This window comes from Panthera uncia, chromosome D1 (genome assembly GCF_023721935.1).
Source record: "Panthera uncia isolate 11264 chromosome D1, Puncia_PCG_1.0, whole genome shotgun sequence".
Lineage (NCBI taxonomy): Eukaryota > Metazoa > Chordata > Mammalia > Carnivora > Felidae > Panthera > Panthera uncia.
In genome coordinates this window covers 25,664,780-25,684,601 of record NC_064808.1, presented here as the reverse complement: position 1 = coordinate 25,684,601, position 19,822 = coordinate 25,664,780, and the positions used below count along the sequence as shown (strand labels likewise).

General features: G+C 40.6%; 1 protein-coding gene across 2 annotated transcripts in view; it reads left to right on the top strand.

Annotated features, from left to right (window-relative positions):
- Nucleotides 1–1,589: 1,589 nt before the first annotated feature.
- Nucleotides 1,590–19,822, top strand: part of CAPRIN1 (cell cycle associated protein 1) — a 38,063-nt gene continuing 19,830 nt past the window's right edge. The window contains exons 1-4 of one of the 2 annotated variants that reach the window (XM_049648460.1): nt 1,590–1,646; nt 3,651–3,866; nt 18,291–18,353; nt 18,467–18,553. In XM_049648460.1, coding sequence (XP_049504417.1) covers nt 3,651–3,866; nt 18,291–18,353; nt 18,467–18,553 — 366 coding nt within the window. In that variant the 5' untranslated portion in view covers nt 1,590–1,646. Of the gene's footprint in view, nt 1,647–2,869; nt 3,066–3,650; nt 3,867–18,290; nt 18,354–18,466; nt 18,554–19,822 lie in introns of those variants that run through there. The other variant, XM_049648455.1, reaches the window with a different exon arrangement.

Sequence of the window (19,822 nt, the reverse complement as noted above, 5' to 3'; positions counted from 1 at the left end):
CTTCCTGCTAGGCATTTGATAGAACGGAGCCCTTTGGATGAATGGGATCATGTGACTCTTTCTGGCCAATGAGGTTTGAGCATACATGTGGCATGGCTGGCTGGGGTATTTGACAGCTAGAGATACTCCCTAGTTCTTTTCCTTATAATAATCAGCAACACATGAAATATGGTTTTATCAGCCTGAATCTACTGAATGACTACTGTGAGCATAGCCCTCTGCTGAACCTTGATGGATGTAGATCATTTGTCTTAAGCTTCTTCTGTAAAGTATGAGTATTTTAGGTTTTGCACACCATGCTGACTGTATCACAACTACTCAGCTCTGCTCTGTGTGGCGTGAAAGCAGCCATAGGAAATATATACGTGAATGGATGTGGCTGCAGCTCAAAAAAGCTTTACAAAAACAAAAGGCCACTTGGCCTTGGGACTATAGTTTGCAGACCAGACCCCTGCTTTAAGTCATAGCCTTTTTAGGATTGTTACTGCAGCATAACCTAGCCCATCTTGATATACTGTGGGCTGTGAGATGGCCCCCCAAGTGAGAATCTTTGTCATCTGTGTTATCTTTCCTGCTCTCTCTTGATAACCTTTCCTTTTTCCTTGAAAAGCCTAACTTAGCTGACCATAACTGCTTCCATAACTGTTACTGATGTGCCAATGAAAGGCAGCAGTGGCCTCTCCTCACACCTTCTCTGGAGCCCTCTTCAGCTCAAACCTGAATCATTCATTAGAGGTCTCAGTATCATTGGTTTCTGTACTTTAGAATCACCAGGAGGAGGTGTTAAAAACAGATTGCCGGGCCCCACCCCTGGGGTTCCTGACTGTAGGTCTGGAGAGAATTTGTCTAGCAGACTATTTCATGTCTGATCTTAAAGACATTGGTCCAAGGAATAAAGCAGTGCTTTTTTTTCTTCAAACTTCAATTTGTATGCACACATCAGCTGAGGAGCTCGTTAAAATGCAGATTAATACAGTAGGTCTAGGGTGGGGCCTGAGATTTTGATAGTGATAGAGGTCAGGCTGAGTACACTGAGTTGCAGGGGATATAGGATTCTAATCTTCCTTTCTAGCCTCTAGGTGTAGCAGTGCTAAACACAGTGCAGGTGCTTCAATCTTGAATAACCTTAGGTCAATATTGACTTGTCACACCTTACGATTTTGTTAGCAAACTCTGTTGGTTCTATTATCACAATACACAAAGCAACCAGCCACACATCACCACCGTCGTCGTCGTAACACCCTGACCTTGGCCACCACCACCTACCTGTGAGCCATATTTCAAAAGCCTCCTAATTGGGCCCCAGATTCTGCTCTTGCCCCACTCTCCCTCTTACCTCTAATCCACACTCACGGTAAATTCTTTACATAGCAGCAAGAGGATTTCTTTTAAACACAGGTTGATTACATCACTCCCCTGCTTAAAACTATGTGTGCAGCGACTTCGCATTTCACTCAGCAAAGGCGAAAGTCATGATGGTCTGGCAGGCTTCATAACACTGGATCTCTTTCAGATCTTTGACCTATCTACTACTCTCTGTTTCAGTCACCGTGGCCTGCTTGCTGTTCTTGAACCCACTGAGCACACTCCCATCTCAGATCCTCAAACTTGGGTGTTGCCTCTACCTGGAAAATTCTTGCTCCAAGGTAACTATTGGGCCTCCTTCCTCACTTCCTTCAGTTTGGTCTCAAGTGAACGGTAAGACTCTTCCTACTTTTTCTTCTGTATCATTTCAATATCTGACATTTTCTTTTCCTCGCATGAAATGAAGTTCCACAAAGATCTTTGTTTTGTTCACAGTCTCTAGCACTAAAGAGTTCTTAACACATAGTAAGGTGCTCAAAAAATATTTGAATGAATAGGTAACATACTTTGCAGCTAACTGGAATATTTTAAGGCTGGAGGCTGCTGTTGTTTCCCTAGGCTCCCTCAGGATACACTGTTGCCAGCCAGTATTACTCATTTTATTCCCCAGGGAATAGTGGGTTTGGTATATAATACTTTTCAAAATCCGTTTTCAGAGAATTGAAATTATAAATTGGTCATTTACTGTTGTCATACATTATGCGGCTGAAATTTCTGATCATGTTCGATACATTTTCTTCCAGCACTTGGCTTATTTTCTGTTCATTGTCCACACCCAACCCCACCACACCCCTAGTTTAATTACAGGACTGGAATAATTCCCTTTGAGCAAAAAAATTTTGTTTTGTTTTGTATTTAACATTCTCTTGCGAGTATTAGGAATCCAAAACAAAAAGTCTAATTTGTGATACTCGGGTTTATTGGATAAGTGTCATCTTAAGATAATTTTTAACATGAGTCCCGAGTTTTAAGACTTTTTATAAGCCACCCATCTTGCTCACTTCCAACCCGTTCTATAGGGAACTCCTAGGTTACCGGGTGATTGTTTTGTGGGGGTTAGAGGCGAGCTTTTTTCCAAAGACCTTTTGGGGTGTGGGAATTTGCTTGCTCGGCATACAGAAGGAATTCTAGAAGCTGGGACTGCACCACCCACCCCACGTACCCCTAACTTGCAGAAACCTTTGCCCCCCGCACCCCCCCTTGGCCCCAAGGCTCTTTACAGGGCAGGAGCCAGCTCGGATCCAGCTGCTTGACACCTATTGTCCCCGTTTGGACGTCAAGCGACTTCGCCTGAAGGACCCTAGGTTTGATTTCGCTCAAAACTCAGGACTCCGCTGGGGCACCCCTCCCGGGGCCGTCCCGACCTGCGCGGATCGACCGTCCCCCCCCAAGGGCAGGGGCTAGAGCGGCGCAGTAGGAGACCCGGTGGGCCCTTTCCCACAGGCGTTCGCGTCGGGCAGCCCGAGCGGCCGCGAAGGCCCCCGCCCGCAGCTTCTCCCGCCCCCTCCGCCCCAGAGGGCCGGCTGGCTAAGTCCCTCCCGCTCTCGGCTCTCCGCCTCACTAGCAGCGGCTCTCGGTGCAGCGGGGATAGGGCGAAGCGGCCTGCGCCCACGGAGTGCACGACACTGCCCGGAACGCACAGCCACCCTTGCCCCCTCAGCCGCCCACTCGGGATTTCCAGCGTCCTCTGCGCGCGCACGGTGAGCGCCACCCGGACCGAGGCGCTGACGGTGAAGAGGGCCGCTGCCCCGAGTGTCCTTTACCTCCGGATCGGCTGGACCTTCTCGAGGGGCTTGCTCCTCAAGTCTCCCCTTCCCCCTCCGCCCCCCTCTCCCCCGGTCATTTCCAGTGCCCTTCTCCACCCTTCTCCGCCTCAGCCTCGACCTCTCTCCTCCCTCCTTTCCTCGCCAGGCGACGAGTGCTGGCCGACCCCGGCGGGGACCGTTGCACTGGCCGTTGGCGGCCGGCTCTGCGAGGCCCCGCCCCCGGCGCGAGCCTCGGTACCCCGGGGCTGGTAGGCCGAGCCGGCGGCCTGCGCGGGGGAGGGGCGGGCCGGGGGGGGGGGGCGGTGCGAGGCCCGGCGGGGCGCCCTGCTGGCGGGTCGCGCGCGCGTCCGCGGTGTCTTCCTGCCCTCGCGGCGCGCGCCGGCCCCATCCCCACCCCCACCCGCTCGCGCAGGCTCCCGCCCGCTGCGCGTTTTGTCCCGCGTCTCGCCCCGTCCGCCGCCTGACTCGCCGCTCTTGTCCTTCCTCCCGCTTTTTCTTGTCTCCTCTCACGGTCTAAAGATGCCCTCGGCCACCAGCCACAGCGGAAGCGGCAGCAAGTCGTCCGGACCGCCACCCCCGTCGGGTTCCTCCGGGAGTGAGGCGGCGGCGGGGGCCGGGGCAGCTGCGCCGGCTTCCCAGCACCCCGTAACCGGCACCGGCGCTGTCCAGACCGAGGCCATGAAGCAGATCCTCGGGGTGATCGACAAGAAACTTCGGAACCTGGAGAAGAAAAAGGTGCCAGGAGTTGGCGGGGAAGGGAGGGTTTGATGCTCCAATCCTGACTGCTGTGGCCTGCCCTCTTCCCGTCCCTGTCGCATCCCCTCCACCCATCCCCACCCCCCACGCCCGGCCTGCTCTGTAAACGGAGCTTCGAGCCCTGAAAACGGGCTCCTAGGGGAGGTGCTTGTCACCTGACCCGGACGGGGCGCTGCCCCCCCTCCCGCCCCGGCCGCTTTATTACTCTCCTCCGGCAGTGGGCCAGCTTCTTGGCCTTTGGGAGTGGGATGTGTAAGGGCGGGGGCCTGCCCTGTCGCCAGACTTAGCCGTGTGATACCCTTCCCTCCGTCACCGAGGCCCGATTTCTTTGACGAGGGCCAGCGGGGAGAAATGAAGGGGTCCGGTGAGGGGGCTCAGGGCTCAACCCACCGCCTCGTGGAGTTGGGGCGGCCTATGTCCTACAGTCGTGGGGTTGGTCCGCTCGGTTACCATGTACTTGAGGCCTGTTCGGTGTGCCCTCACCTCTCTTGGGAGAGAAGTGTGATTTCACCCAGAATTGCTTCTGTGTCAGGCCCCTTTTGAGTGTGTCTTCGATTTGCTACCCCCCCCGCCCCCATCTGACGGGCGCCCCCACGTTTCCTTCTTTGTTTCAATTGTCTAGGTGCCCCCCTGAGCCTCAAGCTCAACTCGATCCCGAGAAGATTTTCTGCGGCGGCTCTTTGCCCCTCCGGGACTTTAGAGAGGGATGGGAGGGAGACGGCCACGATCGAGATTCGTTGGGGGGCGTGGGTCCGTGTTAGACCGAGGGGATCGCCGGGTCTCCGGGCACATGGAGAGAGCGTCTAACATGGCGGCGGCTGCGAGGAGAGGGAAGCGCTTTACAGGAGCTGCATTGTGAGCACAAAGCGAAAGCAGAGGGGGAGGGCAGAGACCAGGCAGCCGCCCCGGCTGGCCTTCCTCGCCCCCCCTCCGAAAAACAGTCGAGCCACACCCACAATTTTTTGGATTCAATAGTTTGCCATTCTAGGTCACACCGTGAGGTTTATCTTCAAGTAGGCCTTTTGTTTTATGTTTTCAGTGCAGGACAGTGTACCAACTCTGTTTGGAGCGGCACGTGTGTGTGTGTGTGTGTGTGTGTGTGTGTGTGTGGGTGTGTGCGTTCCTGTGTGGGTGTGTACATATGTAGAGAAAGGGTCTCGGCAGAGTGAATAATTCCACCTTCAGTAAGACTGGAGGTAGAAAGGGAGAAGCAAATCAGTAAGTAGTATGAAAAATTGGATAATTACATCTGTGACTATTATGCAAACTTTTTGCCTTTTACCTTAAGAAAAATAACTTTGCTTGGATAACTTTCGTTTGTCTGCTTCTAGTAAGACATTTATTATAAAACATCTTGAATTTTGAAGAAGTCATTTAAGAATGTTTATTTAGTCACCCACCTAACAGTGTTACTTAAGATGTTGATTGAGATAGTAGCTATTTAAAATTTGGGCCAGATAACTTGAAGAAAATGGTGACATTTAGGCCTTAATTACTTTAATTGCTTGTTTAATTGATTTTATAGTTTTTGGGAGTTTTAAAAGACATTTTTAGATTAGGTACTAATCTGTCTCATTTTTTCTACTGGGAATATTACTTGAATTTCTTAGCTTTTATTTGAAATCGAGAGATGCACTAATTGTGGATGTCTCCTACCTTTTGGTGATACTCTATTTTGATAAACAAGTGTAGTTTATTATAAATGATAAAAGTAATAGATGAATCAATATCAGCAAAGCAACAAAAGTATTTTACTTGTAAAGTAGTTGCATTTAAATACCTATTGGAATAAGCATGCCCAAGGCCAGTATCTTCTGAGTCTGCCATCTGAATCAAGATTTAGGAATCTTTAAAACCTCTTGCTACAAATAAATCCCGTCAATCTGGTTGATGCCTGAGTGGTTTAATTTTCAGAATTCTTCTAGGATAGGAATCAAAAATAGTAATGATGTAGTAAATGTTAACTATAGACATATAAATGTAGATATTTATATTTTAATGACTAAAAAGTAATTTTTCAAAGCCCTTAATGTAAAGTCAGGTACTGATTAGCAACCAATTTAGTTATGATATGACTGATTCTAGTGCTCCAAATGAGTATGGAAAAAAATTAGTTTTTAAGCCCCATGAGGACCTGAACAATGACAGGTCACTTGTGTATGGGTTTATATTGTATACATTGCCTAACACCTGCCACCCCCACCCCCATAGAAGAGAAAGTAATTACGGACTTAGGCTAGTAAATACTGAAAAGTTCTCTTGTAATGGTGGAGGAAAAAAACCTCACAAAGTAACAGAAGTATTTCGTCTTTTTTTTTTTTTTTTTGGTCTTATTGTCTTGAGTGCTAGGGAATAGAAAGGTCAAATTACAGGTAAACTTTTTGGTAACTCACACACTGAGCTACCTACTTGTTAAATAGCTAAGTTGGCAGTATGTTGTGACCTAACTACTATTGAAATTAAGTTTTACTTTTTGAGAGACTTAAGGATTTTGGATTTTTCTCTAAGCACATCTGGTTTCTAGTTTATATTGCATTTTTTCTATATCTAGATTTACTGTATGAAAATGTGATTTTTTTCAAAACATTAATTTTTCAGTAGTGAGCATTTCTAATAAACCTAAAATAGGATTTGCTTTACAAGTCAGTTTTGAATCTTTATAAACCTTTATGCAGTAAAGGAAGATGGTATTTATAAATAACTGGGTTTCTTTTTATTTCAGTCCATTTAGCAACTTCTGTTTGAGCTATATTTTAGACTTGACCTATTCATAACGGTCTTCAGGACAAAATCTTTTTTTTTTTTTTTAATCTTTATTTATTTTTGAGAGAGAGAGACAGAGAGACGGAGCGGGAGCTGGGGAGGAGCAGAGAGGGAGACATGAATCCAAAGCAGGCTCCAGGCTCCAAAGCCTTCAGCACAGAGCCTGTTGTGGGGCTCGAACTCATGACTGCAAATTCATGACCTGAGCTGAAGTCGGACACTTAACCAACTGAGCCACCCAGGTGCCCCAAAATCTCTTTTTTAATGGATTCTAAAATCAAGTGTCCTGACCAAAATTACTACTAGATGTGTATTATCACTTAGTTTAAGACTTGGAGAATTGCAGTAATTTTATTGTACTTCATTTAAAAAAACAAAGTATTTGTTAATTTTCTGATAAGTCAAGCCATTAGAAGAAAGCTAAGCATCTGTTCAGTAAGAATGCATGCTTAACATTAATGAAATATCCTATTATGTAATGCAACTAAATCGCCTGGTAGTTTTTGAAATTTGGGTTTATAAAGACTATACTATGTATGTGCTTAGCAAACAGAAGAAATGCAGTTATAATCAAAAGAATCAAGTGCAAAACTCCATTTACAAATCTTTTAATTTTTATAAGTAATAGAAATTGCCAAGTTTTCTTCATCAGTTTGTTGGTATAGAACAGGGCTATAGGCTAGGCAAGATGTTATTTTGAAAACAACTTTTAATTTTCACTGAAGAGAGAGCTTATTTATATGGTGAGATGTAATCAGTTTTGATGTAGAATAAAGGATGTTTAAATAGATGACATTTAAAATTTTCATGCTTTTTGTAAGTATAATAGGTCTAGACACTAGTGATTTTGGTAGGTGAAAGATTAACCACTGTTCTCTTGCAGAGCAGTCTGACAGCTTTGTAACCAATATGTGACCAAGACAGATAGCCAAAGTGTACTGTTTTTCATCTACTCTCTCAAGTCTTTTTTGCTCTTTAGATCTTTTTAGTTAATTTACTGAAAAAAGATGCTATCATTGTTAGGATAACATTTCTTTTTAGAGCATTGCAGTGTGCCTCTACTTAGAATTTTCAATGCAGCTTTTCTACAGAATTTCTTTGCTAAGTATTTTGAAATAATATTCTCAACTATTTTATAAGTAAAATCTTTCCTTGGGGCTAACATCTGAAGTTTTTCTTGACAGTTGAAATTGCTGATGTATCCGCTTCTCCCATTGGTTGCATGAACTATTTCTCTGCAATGCAGAGGGCAAGATTACTTTGTTTTGCATTCACCTTGTCACAGGAAAAAAAAAAAAAAACCCAAACATTTATAATGCTTCATTTGTTTCTCTCTGCTTGCCTGCCTGGGTGTGTGTGTGTGTGTGTGTGTGTGTGTGTGTGTGTGTGTGTTAGGGAGAGAGAGAGAAAGAGAAGTATTTAAAATTTGAATTTAAAAAGGAAAAGATGTGAATTTCCTCGTGTAATAATTATAAGTATCTTTTTCTTGCATGAGAGTAGAATCCCAAGTATTATAATGAGAATGAATTGGTTTAACCTGACCATGTTGTTTTACTCTAGAAAATTCCCATGTGGCAAATATTTGTATTAGAATACATTTTGTGTGACTTAGAGATTAAACATACAGTTTGTTATAATTTTATGTAATTAATACCTTAGTTTACATTTAGGAGGAGAGGAAGATTAGTACTGTTTCATCTTTTAAAAAAATTAAATTCTTTCAAAGGTTAAAATTATAACAACCTGGTGTCGATCTTATTGTTATACTGTTAATAGAATCTAAGATCATTTAAGGCCTTAAAGTCATCTTAGAATTTATTCTAATTCATTTTATGGAAGAGTTCATTCAGATGCCCATGTAAAGTCAACCAGTTTGGAAAGAGTGAATTCTAAGGTCTCTGGTTTTATGGGAAAGATTAGAATTTGTAATTTTCTGCAACGTAAGTATTTTTTATGTTTAAGCCAATACTGTAGAACCAGGTGAAGGCTTTAACTTAAATCTTTTTTAATTTTAGAGTTCCTCTGTTTTAAAGTGCTGAAAGCAAAAGGAAAAAGCTTTTTATTTCTTCATTGTTAGACCTTTATTTGTATCTTGTTAAATTGTGTTTTTAGGCTGTCCAGGTAATGGGTCTTGAGAAAAACAGTACAAGTAAAGCCCCATTGTATCAGGTGTCATTGGGACATCTGTATTGTTGTAATGAAATGAACTTTTAAAGTTTAAATTCTGATGTTTCTCTTTGTGCTTAAGTAAGCCCTGATGCACACTGGTCCGTCTTAATGCAGGCTTGGTATGTCGTAGACCAGATAATTTGGGAAAAGTGTTACCAGTAAAGCAGTAGGAGGTGTGTCAACCTTTCCATATTCTTGTATTACAGGCTTTGGATATTTTTTAGTAATTGGTCCGTTTTTCTGGTGGCAGTGAATTGTATGTAAGCAGTAGAGAAGAGTAAGAGGAGTAGCAGAAGAGACAGTATCAGCCAAAGTTGGAATTGTAAATTGCTTGGCTTCTGCTCATTTCTTTATTTCTCCCCCTAGCTGTACCAGTGCTTTTGTTGGATAGAGTATTGTGTGTAAAAACATACATGACAGAGACTTTATTGGGCAGAGTTCAGAATTCATATTTCCTGAGGAAAAGGGAAGGTGTGCTTTTTGGCTGTGCTCAGCTAAAGGATGCTGTTTCCTTTAACTTCCTGTACCACCTATTGTCTCTACACTTCCTTGACATTTTGTATTGTCTTATGCTCTTACCTTATGTGTTTTTCTAAATAGGTAGTTAAGCTCCTTGGGGAGTATGAATGACAGCGTATTGGGCCTTACACATGGTAAATGCTAAATATTTGTTAGTTTGACTGAATCATTATATAGAAATATTTGTAGCTTCATCAGTAAAATCCGGTTAAGACGGATTAACCCATGAGGGAGAAAATGCTTTTTGTACAGAGCTATTTACTTCAGTGTTTTTACTGAGATGGAATTTTTCCTGAAGAATTTTCTTTTGATGTATTTTTTAAGCGAGTAGAGTTGATTAGGCAGGTAGAGCACTTTTATAATTTTTTAAAAAAAATATTTATTTTTGAGAGAGAGAGACACACACACAAAGCCCAAGAAGTGGAGCGGCAGAGAGAGAGAGAGGGAGACACAGAATCTGAATCAGGCTCCAGACTCCAGGCTCCAAGCTCAGCACGGAGCCTGATGCGGGCCTTGAAACCATGACCCTTGAGATCATGACCTAAGCGGAAGTTGGATGCTTAACTGACTGAGCCACCCAGGCACCCCCTGCAAGTTGAGCACTTCTAAAATCTTGGTGCTATAAGCACAATTTGTAAATAGTCTTAGGAAGGAGAATAGATGATTCTTTGTATTTGAACCATTGTAAATGATTAGAAATTTTCATTGTATTCCCCTTAATATTGTTATCCAGACATAGAAATAACTGAAATATACTTTAATCATTGGGAAAAAACCTTTTGGTCTCCATTTTAAGTGAATTACAGTTCTCATCTTTTAACATTGAACTCTGAATAGAGTTTCTAAATCATTCATGTAATGAATGTACTATACTCACCCTACTGAGTAGTTTGGTTAAAGCAACTAATAATTCAAAAGATACTTGTTAAGATTATTGATAATCATTTGTTTTTCAGATGCACAATATTTAGACTTAAGAATTCAAAGTGGGTGATGCCGGAACTCTTCGAAATTATCCTTTTTTTGTTTTCCTACTAGGGTTAGCTGCTTCCATTCATTCAGGCTTAACTGCATAATTACAACCATGGATAAGGAATAAGGATTATCTGTTACCTTTTTTTCCCCTTTTTAGTTGGACAAAAGTTTTATCAAGTTAAACTCCTGGTTACTTATTTGCTCGAAAGATTATCTTACAAATTGTCTTAGAAAACCTCTAATTTAGGAGCACCTGGGTGGCTCAGTTGGTTAAGTGTCTGACCCTCGGTTTTGGCTCAGGTCATGATCTTGCGGTTTTGTGAGTTCAAGCCCCACATCAGGCTTTGAGCCTGATGGGATTCTCTCCCTCTCTGCCCCTTCCCCACTCATGCTGTCTTGGTGTCTCTCAAAATAAGTAAAAAAATAAGCTTAAAAAATATTAAAAAAAACAAAAAAGAAAACACCTAATTTAGCATCCTCTTACTATTCTTAGTGTTAAGAAATCCTGCATTCTTGACAAGTGTTCATTCAGTTTCTGCATTAATCAGTCTTCTAGGGCCTGGTAGAATGCTGACTTCTGCTACATGAGCACTGTTAGGGATCATCTATGGATTGTACTATATGTTCTCTCTACCCTCCTTTTTATAATTGAGGAAACTTTTGTTTCTTACGGTCTTTCCTGTCTCCTGTGAAGTTTATTAGCAACTAATTGTCAGTTGAACTGGTGGAGAGTGAACAGGAGGCAGTCAGCTGCCTACCATTATATGGGCAAAGTCAGAACTGATGTTTCTAGGTGAAGAACAGGGAATGTAGGGATTGGGGACTTGAAATAATGTCTAGAAAGTCCACTGAAGATTATGGAAAGTTGACAAGAAAAATCTTTATCTTTTGTTTTTACATTTGTCTTTCGATAGGTTTTCAGTACTGAGAAGTGATTTATTTGGCCTGGAGACACAAAATAGCTTCTAGATGGGTGCTCTTACTACTTTTGTTATTTTAGGCTTTATTTTTAAATTTTCTGTCTCAGTGTGGAGATCTTCTTAATTCAGAACAGAAGGTACAGTTTCTTGGGTAGCTAAGCTAGTTTTTTCAGATGTTGTCCCCTCCTAATCTTTCTTGTTGTGACTGTTTATAATTGTCTAGTTAAGGAATTTGGTTTTTTGGAGTCTCTCCTTTGCTATTTCTTTTTAATTGTGTAATTTAAAAAAATGTTTTCTTTATTCATTTATGGAATTTCAGATCTAACAGGAAGGAAGGAAAGCTCAGGAGGATAGCTGTTCTGGATATTCATCATTGGCATCCTCACAGCACTGTATTGAATTTTTAAAAACCATTTCAGTTAAGTAACTTTGGTGGTGGTGAAAAAATCTTTGGGAAGAGTGGAAGATCTAGGTGTACTGCGATTAAGTCACCTAATTTTTACTCTGGTGAAAGGAAGGGAGGAAAACAGCAGCAGGACAAAAATGAAACGTAGCAATGGCTAGAATCCAGAGTGACAAAAAAGAGGGGTGTAATGAGGCACAAATGATTTTTCTGGGATTTATGACCTTAGGCAAGTTACTAACTGCCCTTTCAGTTTCTAATTAGGTGAAATATGATTGATAATAGTCCTTGCTGATAGGGTTAGCTACCTGATATTTAAAATTTGAATGTCACGTAGTGAATACTGTCAGCTATTAAAAGCAACAAAGAAACAGGAGATAGGGGATAGAACTGGGCTGTACTTCTTGGGTAATTATTTGTCAGGACCACATATACATATAATCTTTTGACATTTACTGGGCATAGTCACATCTCCATACTATGGTTCCCCTTTAGAGACCAGATAATCTGGGAAATGGCCTGATTTTTATCTTAATCATATGTGGTGCTATAAGTGAATCTTTAATACTCTTAGGATGCTCAGTAGTTTGAAAAGGAGCCCTAAATAAGAATTTCTAAATAATTATTTCCAGATAGAATGTAAGAGAGCAGGTTTTTGTTACCAGTTTCGTGATAGGCTCTTTGATAAAGATTTCCTTTTATGCTAGGAAAACAACTCCATTTTCTAGAAAAAAATACTTAATGTTCATTTTATGTGGATGATATGTGTAACAGCCAATTTATTAACTAGGTGTTAGGCAGCCATGTTCTAGCTTAGGGAAGAAAAAAAAAAGCTGTGTTTGTCTGGAGCCCTTTGCTCCTATCCTTGCCCCTTTGCGTTCATCGGAGTTCATGTTGGATCAGTCATTGTGAAAGGCAGTTTATTTATATATTGATTTAGTTCATACTGCAAATTTTAACCTCAAATGCAAAGTTTTTCTACTTGGACTTAATTTAAGCCATTTGGATGGGATGTGACAATATGAAAGAAGTTTGTCTTTGAGTAGTCTACTCATGAGACTAGTGCAGATACATCCTTTTTTTTTTTTCTTTTTGAGATCTCTGAAAGCTACTTAGGAGTGAGCTGAGATTGCAAACCAACCTCATTTTCAAAGGTAGAAAATTAAACCAGTTGATTTTCCTATGAGGCTTTCTGTTTCTAGTGCAAAATTTGGCACTCACCAGTGAGTTTAAGTGCTCTAAACTTCTGGAGCTTGGCTCACAATGCAGAACTTAATAAAAGTAGTATTTATGAATGGAAGATGGTACCCGTTCAATGTTTGGATCATAAATGGATTTTTTCTTGTGTAACTAATGACTAGGTTCAATAGATTTATAAGCTGGTTTAGAAAACCACTATTCAACAAGTTTTCGGAGTTGTTTAATGTTAAACCTTTAACCAAATTGAGGTTGCCATATAATGTGTTTTATGGTCACAGTTTGTATTGGTTGTGTGATTCAGAATAATTTCTTATTTCTAAGACTCAACTATTACAAGTGAATTGCAATGTATTTGATCTAGGTTAGTGTTTCTCAAACTTAAGCACACATTAGAATTAACCAGAAGGCTTGTTAAAACACAGATTGCTGGGTCCTGCCCCCCAGAGTTTCTGATTTAATACGTCTGGGGTGGTGCCTGAGAATTTACATGTCATTTTTCTTTTTTAAAGATTTAATTTTGGTGGGGGAGTGCCTGGGTGACTCTGTTGGTTAAACATCCGACCTTTGATTTCAGATCAGGTCATGATCTCATGGTTTGTGAGTTCGAATCCCACATCGGGCTCTGTGATGGCAGTGCAGAACCTGCTTGGGATTCTCTCTCTCTGCCTCTCATTCTCTCTCTCAAAAAAAAAAAAAATTAATTTTGTAAAAGTAATTTCTTTTTTTTTTTTTTTTTTAATTTTTTTTTTGTCAACGTTTTTTATTTATTTTTGGGACAGAGAGAGACAGAGCATGAACGGGGGAGGGTCAGAGAGAGAGGGAGACACAGAATCGGAAACAGGCTCCAGGCTCCGAGCCATCAGCCCAGAACCCGACGCGGGGCTCGAACCCACGGACCGCGAGATCGCGACCTGGCTGAAGTCGGACGCTTAACCGACTGCGCCACCCAGTCGCCCCTGTAAAAGTAATTTCTATACCCAGCGTGGGCTCTAACTCAACAACCCCAAGATCGAAGTCGCATGCTCCACCAACTGAACCAGCCAGGTACCCTGAGAATTCACATTTCTAACAAGTTCCTAGCTGTTGCTGATGTATTGCTGGTTTGAGGACCACACTTTGGAAATCACTGACTTGTAGACTAATACAGGGTCTCTGCTATGTAGAGTTAATTATGTGTAATAGTGAACAGAGGTGACTTTAGTTCAAATTTCATGGTGATGAAAGTCTTATACACCCAAGCAACCAGGAGATCCTGTATTATATGGACAAAGGAAAAAAAAAAACACCTCGTGCCTTTTAATGTAGAACACTTTTTTCATTGTCTTTGCAGTCTTATTAGTAAGTTTTGAGTTTCCTCAAATGAGAGCTGTTTATTAGGCACTTTGATCAGACTCAGCATCTTGCTTTTTTAAAGGTCGGGTAAGGACAAGGGGACGGGATATTTATAACAGTAATATAGCAAGTGTTAATGGCTATATAGAGGAACAAATGTAAAGCTGTAATGAAACTTTTGTTTTATTATGGTTAGAAAAATGTTCATGAAAGACCTGTAGTTTCCATTCATTTGATTAATAACATTTTTTTTTATTGGACACTATAGCTGTATTAATTCATCTTACCAGATATAAGGAAGTGTGGTCTGCTTTTGAAAATCTTCTGTTAAAGACCCTTGAGATTTTTAAGTTATGTCATGATTTTTGAACATATTTCTTCTGTCACAGTGAACTGTCATTTCTTGTGGTGTTAGTGGCAGTCCTTCCTTTCAAAATTAGGGCTCTTGGGGTGCCTGGGTGGCTCAGTCGGTTAAATGTCCAACTTTGGCTCAGGTCATGATCTTGTAGTCTGTAGGTTTAAGCCCTGCATTGGGCTCTGTGCTGACAGCTCAGAGCCTGGAGCCTGCTTCAGATTCTTTGTCTCCCTCTGTCCCTCCCCCGCTTGCGCACGCTCTCTCTCAAAAATAACATTAAAAAAATTTTTTTTCAATTATGGCTCTTAAATTGTTATGAATTGATAAATTTGAAACCTGTTATAGCAATATAAAAATCAAAAGAAACAGATGTACGAGTTCTAATGAAATAGATCTTTGTTTTGGCTGCACAGAGTCCTTTTGCCTATTTTTTGGTGACGGTATTTCATGAAGATGTGTACTGTGAAACTGAGTTTTGCATAGCAGCTGCTTTCCCTTTCTTTTGATTTCTCTTTTACCCTTGTTCCAGTTACTCCTGTGTGATAAATTACTCCAAAACTTACTCCATTTTATTACGCACACATTCTGCCTGTTAGGGATTCAGACAGGACACACAGTGGGGTTGGTGTCTCTGCGCTAATGATTCCCGGGGCCTCAGCTGGGAAGACTAATGCTTGTTTGCTTCATGTCTGGTGCTTGGGCTATGATTCTAACACTAGGATTGCTGACCAGAATTCTTAAATAAGACCTCTTCATGGCTTGGCCTCCTCATAGCATGGCAACCTCAGGGTTGTTGGACATCTTTTATTTATTTTTATTTTTTAAAATGTTTTATTTATTTTTTGAGAGAGAGAGAGGCAGAGCATGAGCAGGGGAGGGACAGAGAGAGAGGGAGACACAGAATCCGAAGCAGGCTCCAGGCTCTGAGCTGTTAGCACAGAGCCTGATGCGGGGCTTGAACCCACAAACCGCGAGAAGGGTTATTGGACTTCTTAAATGATAGCTTGGGACTCCAAATGTTTTTAGTGACTAGCAAATAGGACAGAGATACATTGCTTTTATGACACAGCCTTGGAAGTTGTACAGGATCACTTCCACTGTACTCTGTTGGTTGAACCCCACTTAGTACAATGGCAGGGGAATTGGACTAGTTCTTAATGGTGCAGTGAACAGTATGTAGAGCTACAGATGTGGCCATTTTTGGAAAATGCAATCTGCTGTAGAGTTTGGGTTGGATAAATACTAAATTTGATACTGTGTAGAAAATTGGAGCTTTGCTTTTCTCTAAAGGTTATTTATTTTGAGAGAGAGAAGGTGGGGGAGGGGCAGAGAGAGGGAGAGAATTCCAAGCAGGCTCCTCACTGTCAGCTTGGAGTCCAGTGTGTGGCTCAAACTCATGAACCATGAGATCATGACTTGAGCCAAAACCAAGAGCTGGACGCTTAACCAGCTGAGCCACGCAGGTGCCCTTGGAGCTTTTCTCCTTTAGGGTAGCTTGCCCAACTATAGGATAGTATAGATTCATATTCAAAGATTATTATAGGTTAAAGTCTTGGCAGTATCCTAAAATCTGCCAATCTTAATAACTTTTTTATTTTATTTTTTTATTTTTATTTATTTTTTTAACGTTTTATTTATTTTTGAGACAGAGAGAGACAGAGCATGAACGGGGGAGGGGCAGAGAGAGAGGGAGACACAGAATCGGAAGCAGGCTCCAGGCTCTGAGCCATCAGCCCAGAGCCCGACGCGGGGCTCGAACTCACGGACCGCGAGATCGTGACCTGAGCCGAAGTCGGATGCTCAACCGACTGAGCCACCCAGGCGCCCCTTAATAACTTTTTTATAGGATGAAATTATAATTTTTTTATTATACAAACTATATGTTCATTGCAGGATATCTAAGTGTACAAAACAAAAGCAAAAGGAAAAGAGTTCCACCTATAGTTCTACCACTCAGGTACATTCTTAACATTAAAAAAGCTTTTCATATATATTTTTGCATATAAACCATCATGATTTAGGAATTCGATTTGACATCCATTTTGATTGGCATGTATGGTTTTAAATTTGTAAGACATTAAATGATAGAGCTAAGCTAGGTATGTAAAACTCTACCCTGTAAGGGATATATACTGCACTCAACTGTGTATTATTTTTAGATTTAGCAACAGTTTCTTTGAAGAATGTATGAAAAAGGAAGATAATAAATGCTAGGTATGAGCTAATAGCAGTTTTTCTTTTGCCTAGCAGTGAATTCAGAATTTTTACTCTACTAGCACTACATTTCAGGCCCTCTTTCCATTTGCATATCTTCTGTTATCTGTATATTTCTAAATAGAGGAATCCTGACTATAATAAAGTGCTATTATACCCTAAGTCATCATTAAAAGCAAATCTTGTTTGTTTTTTTCTTTAAAATAGCCTACCCTTTTAAAAAATGAGTGAGTTGTCTTTATTCATCCTCAGAGAGTGTTCCGAGACAGTTGAGCTTATCTTTTTTACCTGGAATTAGGCCTGTCAGATCAGTGTAGAAAAAACTTCCATTTTTCAACTGGTAGACTTGAATTTTATACCTCTTCAGCCGGAGGTCATTGTGTGAAATAGTCTACTTAAGCATAAAATTGGGTACTTGGATCAGCCTTTAATGTTTTAATGTTTATTTTGGTTTTATTTGCCTCTAGGATAACTAAGGAATTGTTAGGCTTTTAATTTAGGGTGGAATGGTTATGCAAGTTGACTAATGGTTCTGGTGCAAAGAAAATGGATGATTTGACCTAAAACAACTTTTTAGTATTATTTTTAAACTTGTTTCTTGACCCTGAATGCATTTTATCAGATTTTGTGTTTCGTGGCTAATTTTATTATTACTAAGGGTGAGGAACAATATATGTTCATAATTTATTGTGATTATATTAATTTAAAAATTTGTCCCCTTTAATTTAGGTTTCTACTTATTCCTGCTCCTCTGACCTTTAAAACAATAACTTGACTACTATCAAGAATTGTCAAGAATTTTTGACTATTGTATTACCTGAGTATCTTTTCTTTGGGGTCTTATCTAATAATAGCCTGGGAAACTGCCAACATTTTCATTTTAGTTGGAGGAAAAAGATGACTTAAACCAGAGGTTAATTTTCTGTCCCACTGTCATATTTAATTCCATTTGTGAGAAAAGAAAGCAAAGCTGTTGAGTAATGTACTATCCATAGGTGATGTGATAGCTTGGAGTATCATGTTGTTCAAGAGAAATGGATGAGGCCTATCAAAGACAGTATGCACATGGGTTTTTTTCAGGGAAAATACACTCTTTTTATATCACTTAGTCACACGAAGTGAGGAAGTGAGGTGAGGCAGGGGGTGAGGAAGGGATAAGAATTTAACATTATAAAATGTCTGATATGCTTCTGTGTAAGTAGGATCATAACCAAATTGTGGCCTTCACCCATGTTGGTAGGAACCATTTGTGCAGGCCATCTGATGCATATCTCTTTTGAGAAACCTAAATAAACAGTGTTGTATCATGTCATTGGCTTATACTATAGAATTTGGTTATTATTCAGCGGGGGCTGGAGTATCTGCATTCATATTTTAGCGCACTATTAAACTAAGTTATTTTATGCACAAAGTTAAACTGAAGTTAACTAAAAATTATCTTTAGGGCAAGATTTGAGACAAACTTAGAGGATTATATGGGTTTGTTATTTCAGCACGGTTAGGCTGGTATATACTTTAATGTGGGGCATAATTCTTTTTTTCTTTTTACATAGGGCAAGCTTGATGATTACCAGGAACGAATGAACAAAGGGGAAAGGCTTAATCAAGATCAGCTGGTAAAGATGCTACATTTTATTGAAGATTTTCTGCTCACTATTTTTAATAAGAAAATTAATTTTGTGGTTCTTTATGTTTCCAGTAAAGTTGGGCTCTGTCTTTGTTATTTTAGGATGCCGTATCTAAGTACCAGGAAGTCACAAATAACTTGGAGTTTGCAAAAGAATTACAGAGGAGTTTCATGGCATTAAGTCAAGATGTAAGTAGAAGACTATGTATATATGTTTATGAAATATTAAAAATAAGGCAAAAAATTTTATTTATTTACGATTGATAAGCTCTTTGTAAGATGAGAGGATTGGATCCAATTATATCTAAGATGCTTTCCAGTTCTGTAAAGTTTAAAGTAACACCTGAAAAATGCCTTTTTAAAATTTTTAAAAATAATTTATTGTCAAGTTAGGTAACATTCAGTGTATATACAGTGTAGTCTTGGCTTCAAGAGTAGATTCCCATGATTCATATGTACAACTAGTGCTCATCCCATCAAGTGCCCTCCTCAGTGGCCAACTCACCACCCCCATCAACCCTCAGTTTCTTCTCTGTATTTAAGAGCCTCTTATGGTTTGCCTCTCTGTAACTTATTTTTCCTTCTCTTCCCCTATGGTCTATTAGTTTCTCAAATTCCATGTATGAATGAAAACATCTGTCTTTCTCTGACTGACTTTTTTTTTTAAACGTTAAAAAAATTTTTTTAATGTTTGTTTATTTTTGAGAGAGAGAGTGTGAGTGGGGGAGGAGCAGAGAGAGGGAGACACAGAATCCAAAGCAGGCTGCAGGCCCAGGCTCTGAGCTGTCAGCATAGAGCCCAATGCGGGGCTAGAACTCACAAACCGTGAGATCATGACCTGAGCCGAAGTCGGACACTTAACTGACTGAGCCACCCAGGAGTCCCAGACTGACTTATATCACTTAGCATTATACCCTCCAGTTCCATCTACGTTATTGCAAATGGCAAGATTTTATTCCTTTTCATCACTGATCCGTTCATCTTTACATCTTTATCTGTTCATCAGTTGATGGACGTTTGGGCTCTGAAAGGTGCCTTTTAAAAGGACTGAGTCTCAGATATGACAAATATATATATAGGAGATACCCTGAAGATCTCTAAAAAATTAGCTTGTATATACGTGTATATATAAATGTAGCAGGCATTTATTTTCTGTATATTCCTTTATACCTAATGACCATCTTATAATTCTGTTAACTATCAGAAAATAGGTCTTTTTTTTTTGGTAATCACTGTCTCCATTAGGGATCTTAAGGAATGTGGCAGAGTGGGATACATTGCTCTTGTATCAACTCGTGATCCAACAAAGTAAAGTGGTTTTGTGTTTTTCCCATACATCTTTTGATGTGATAGAAACCTTTGGGAACAGGACAAAAATGAAATACAGGCAAAGTCAAATAATTTGAAACTTGAGATCAGAAAATTAATCTTCTGAATTAGTATTAGCTTATTTGGAGA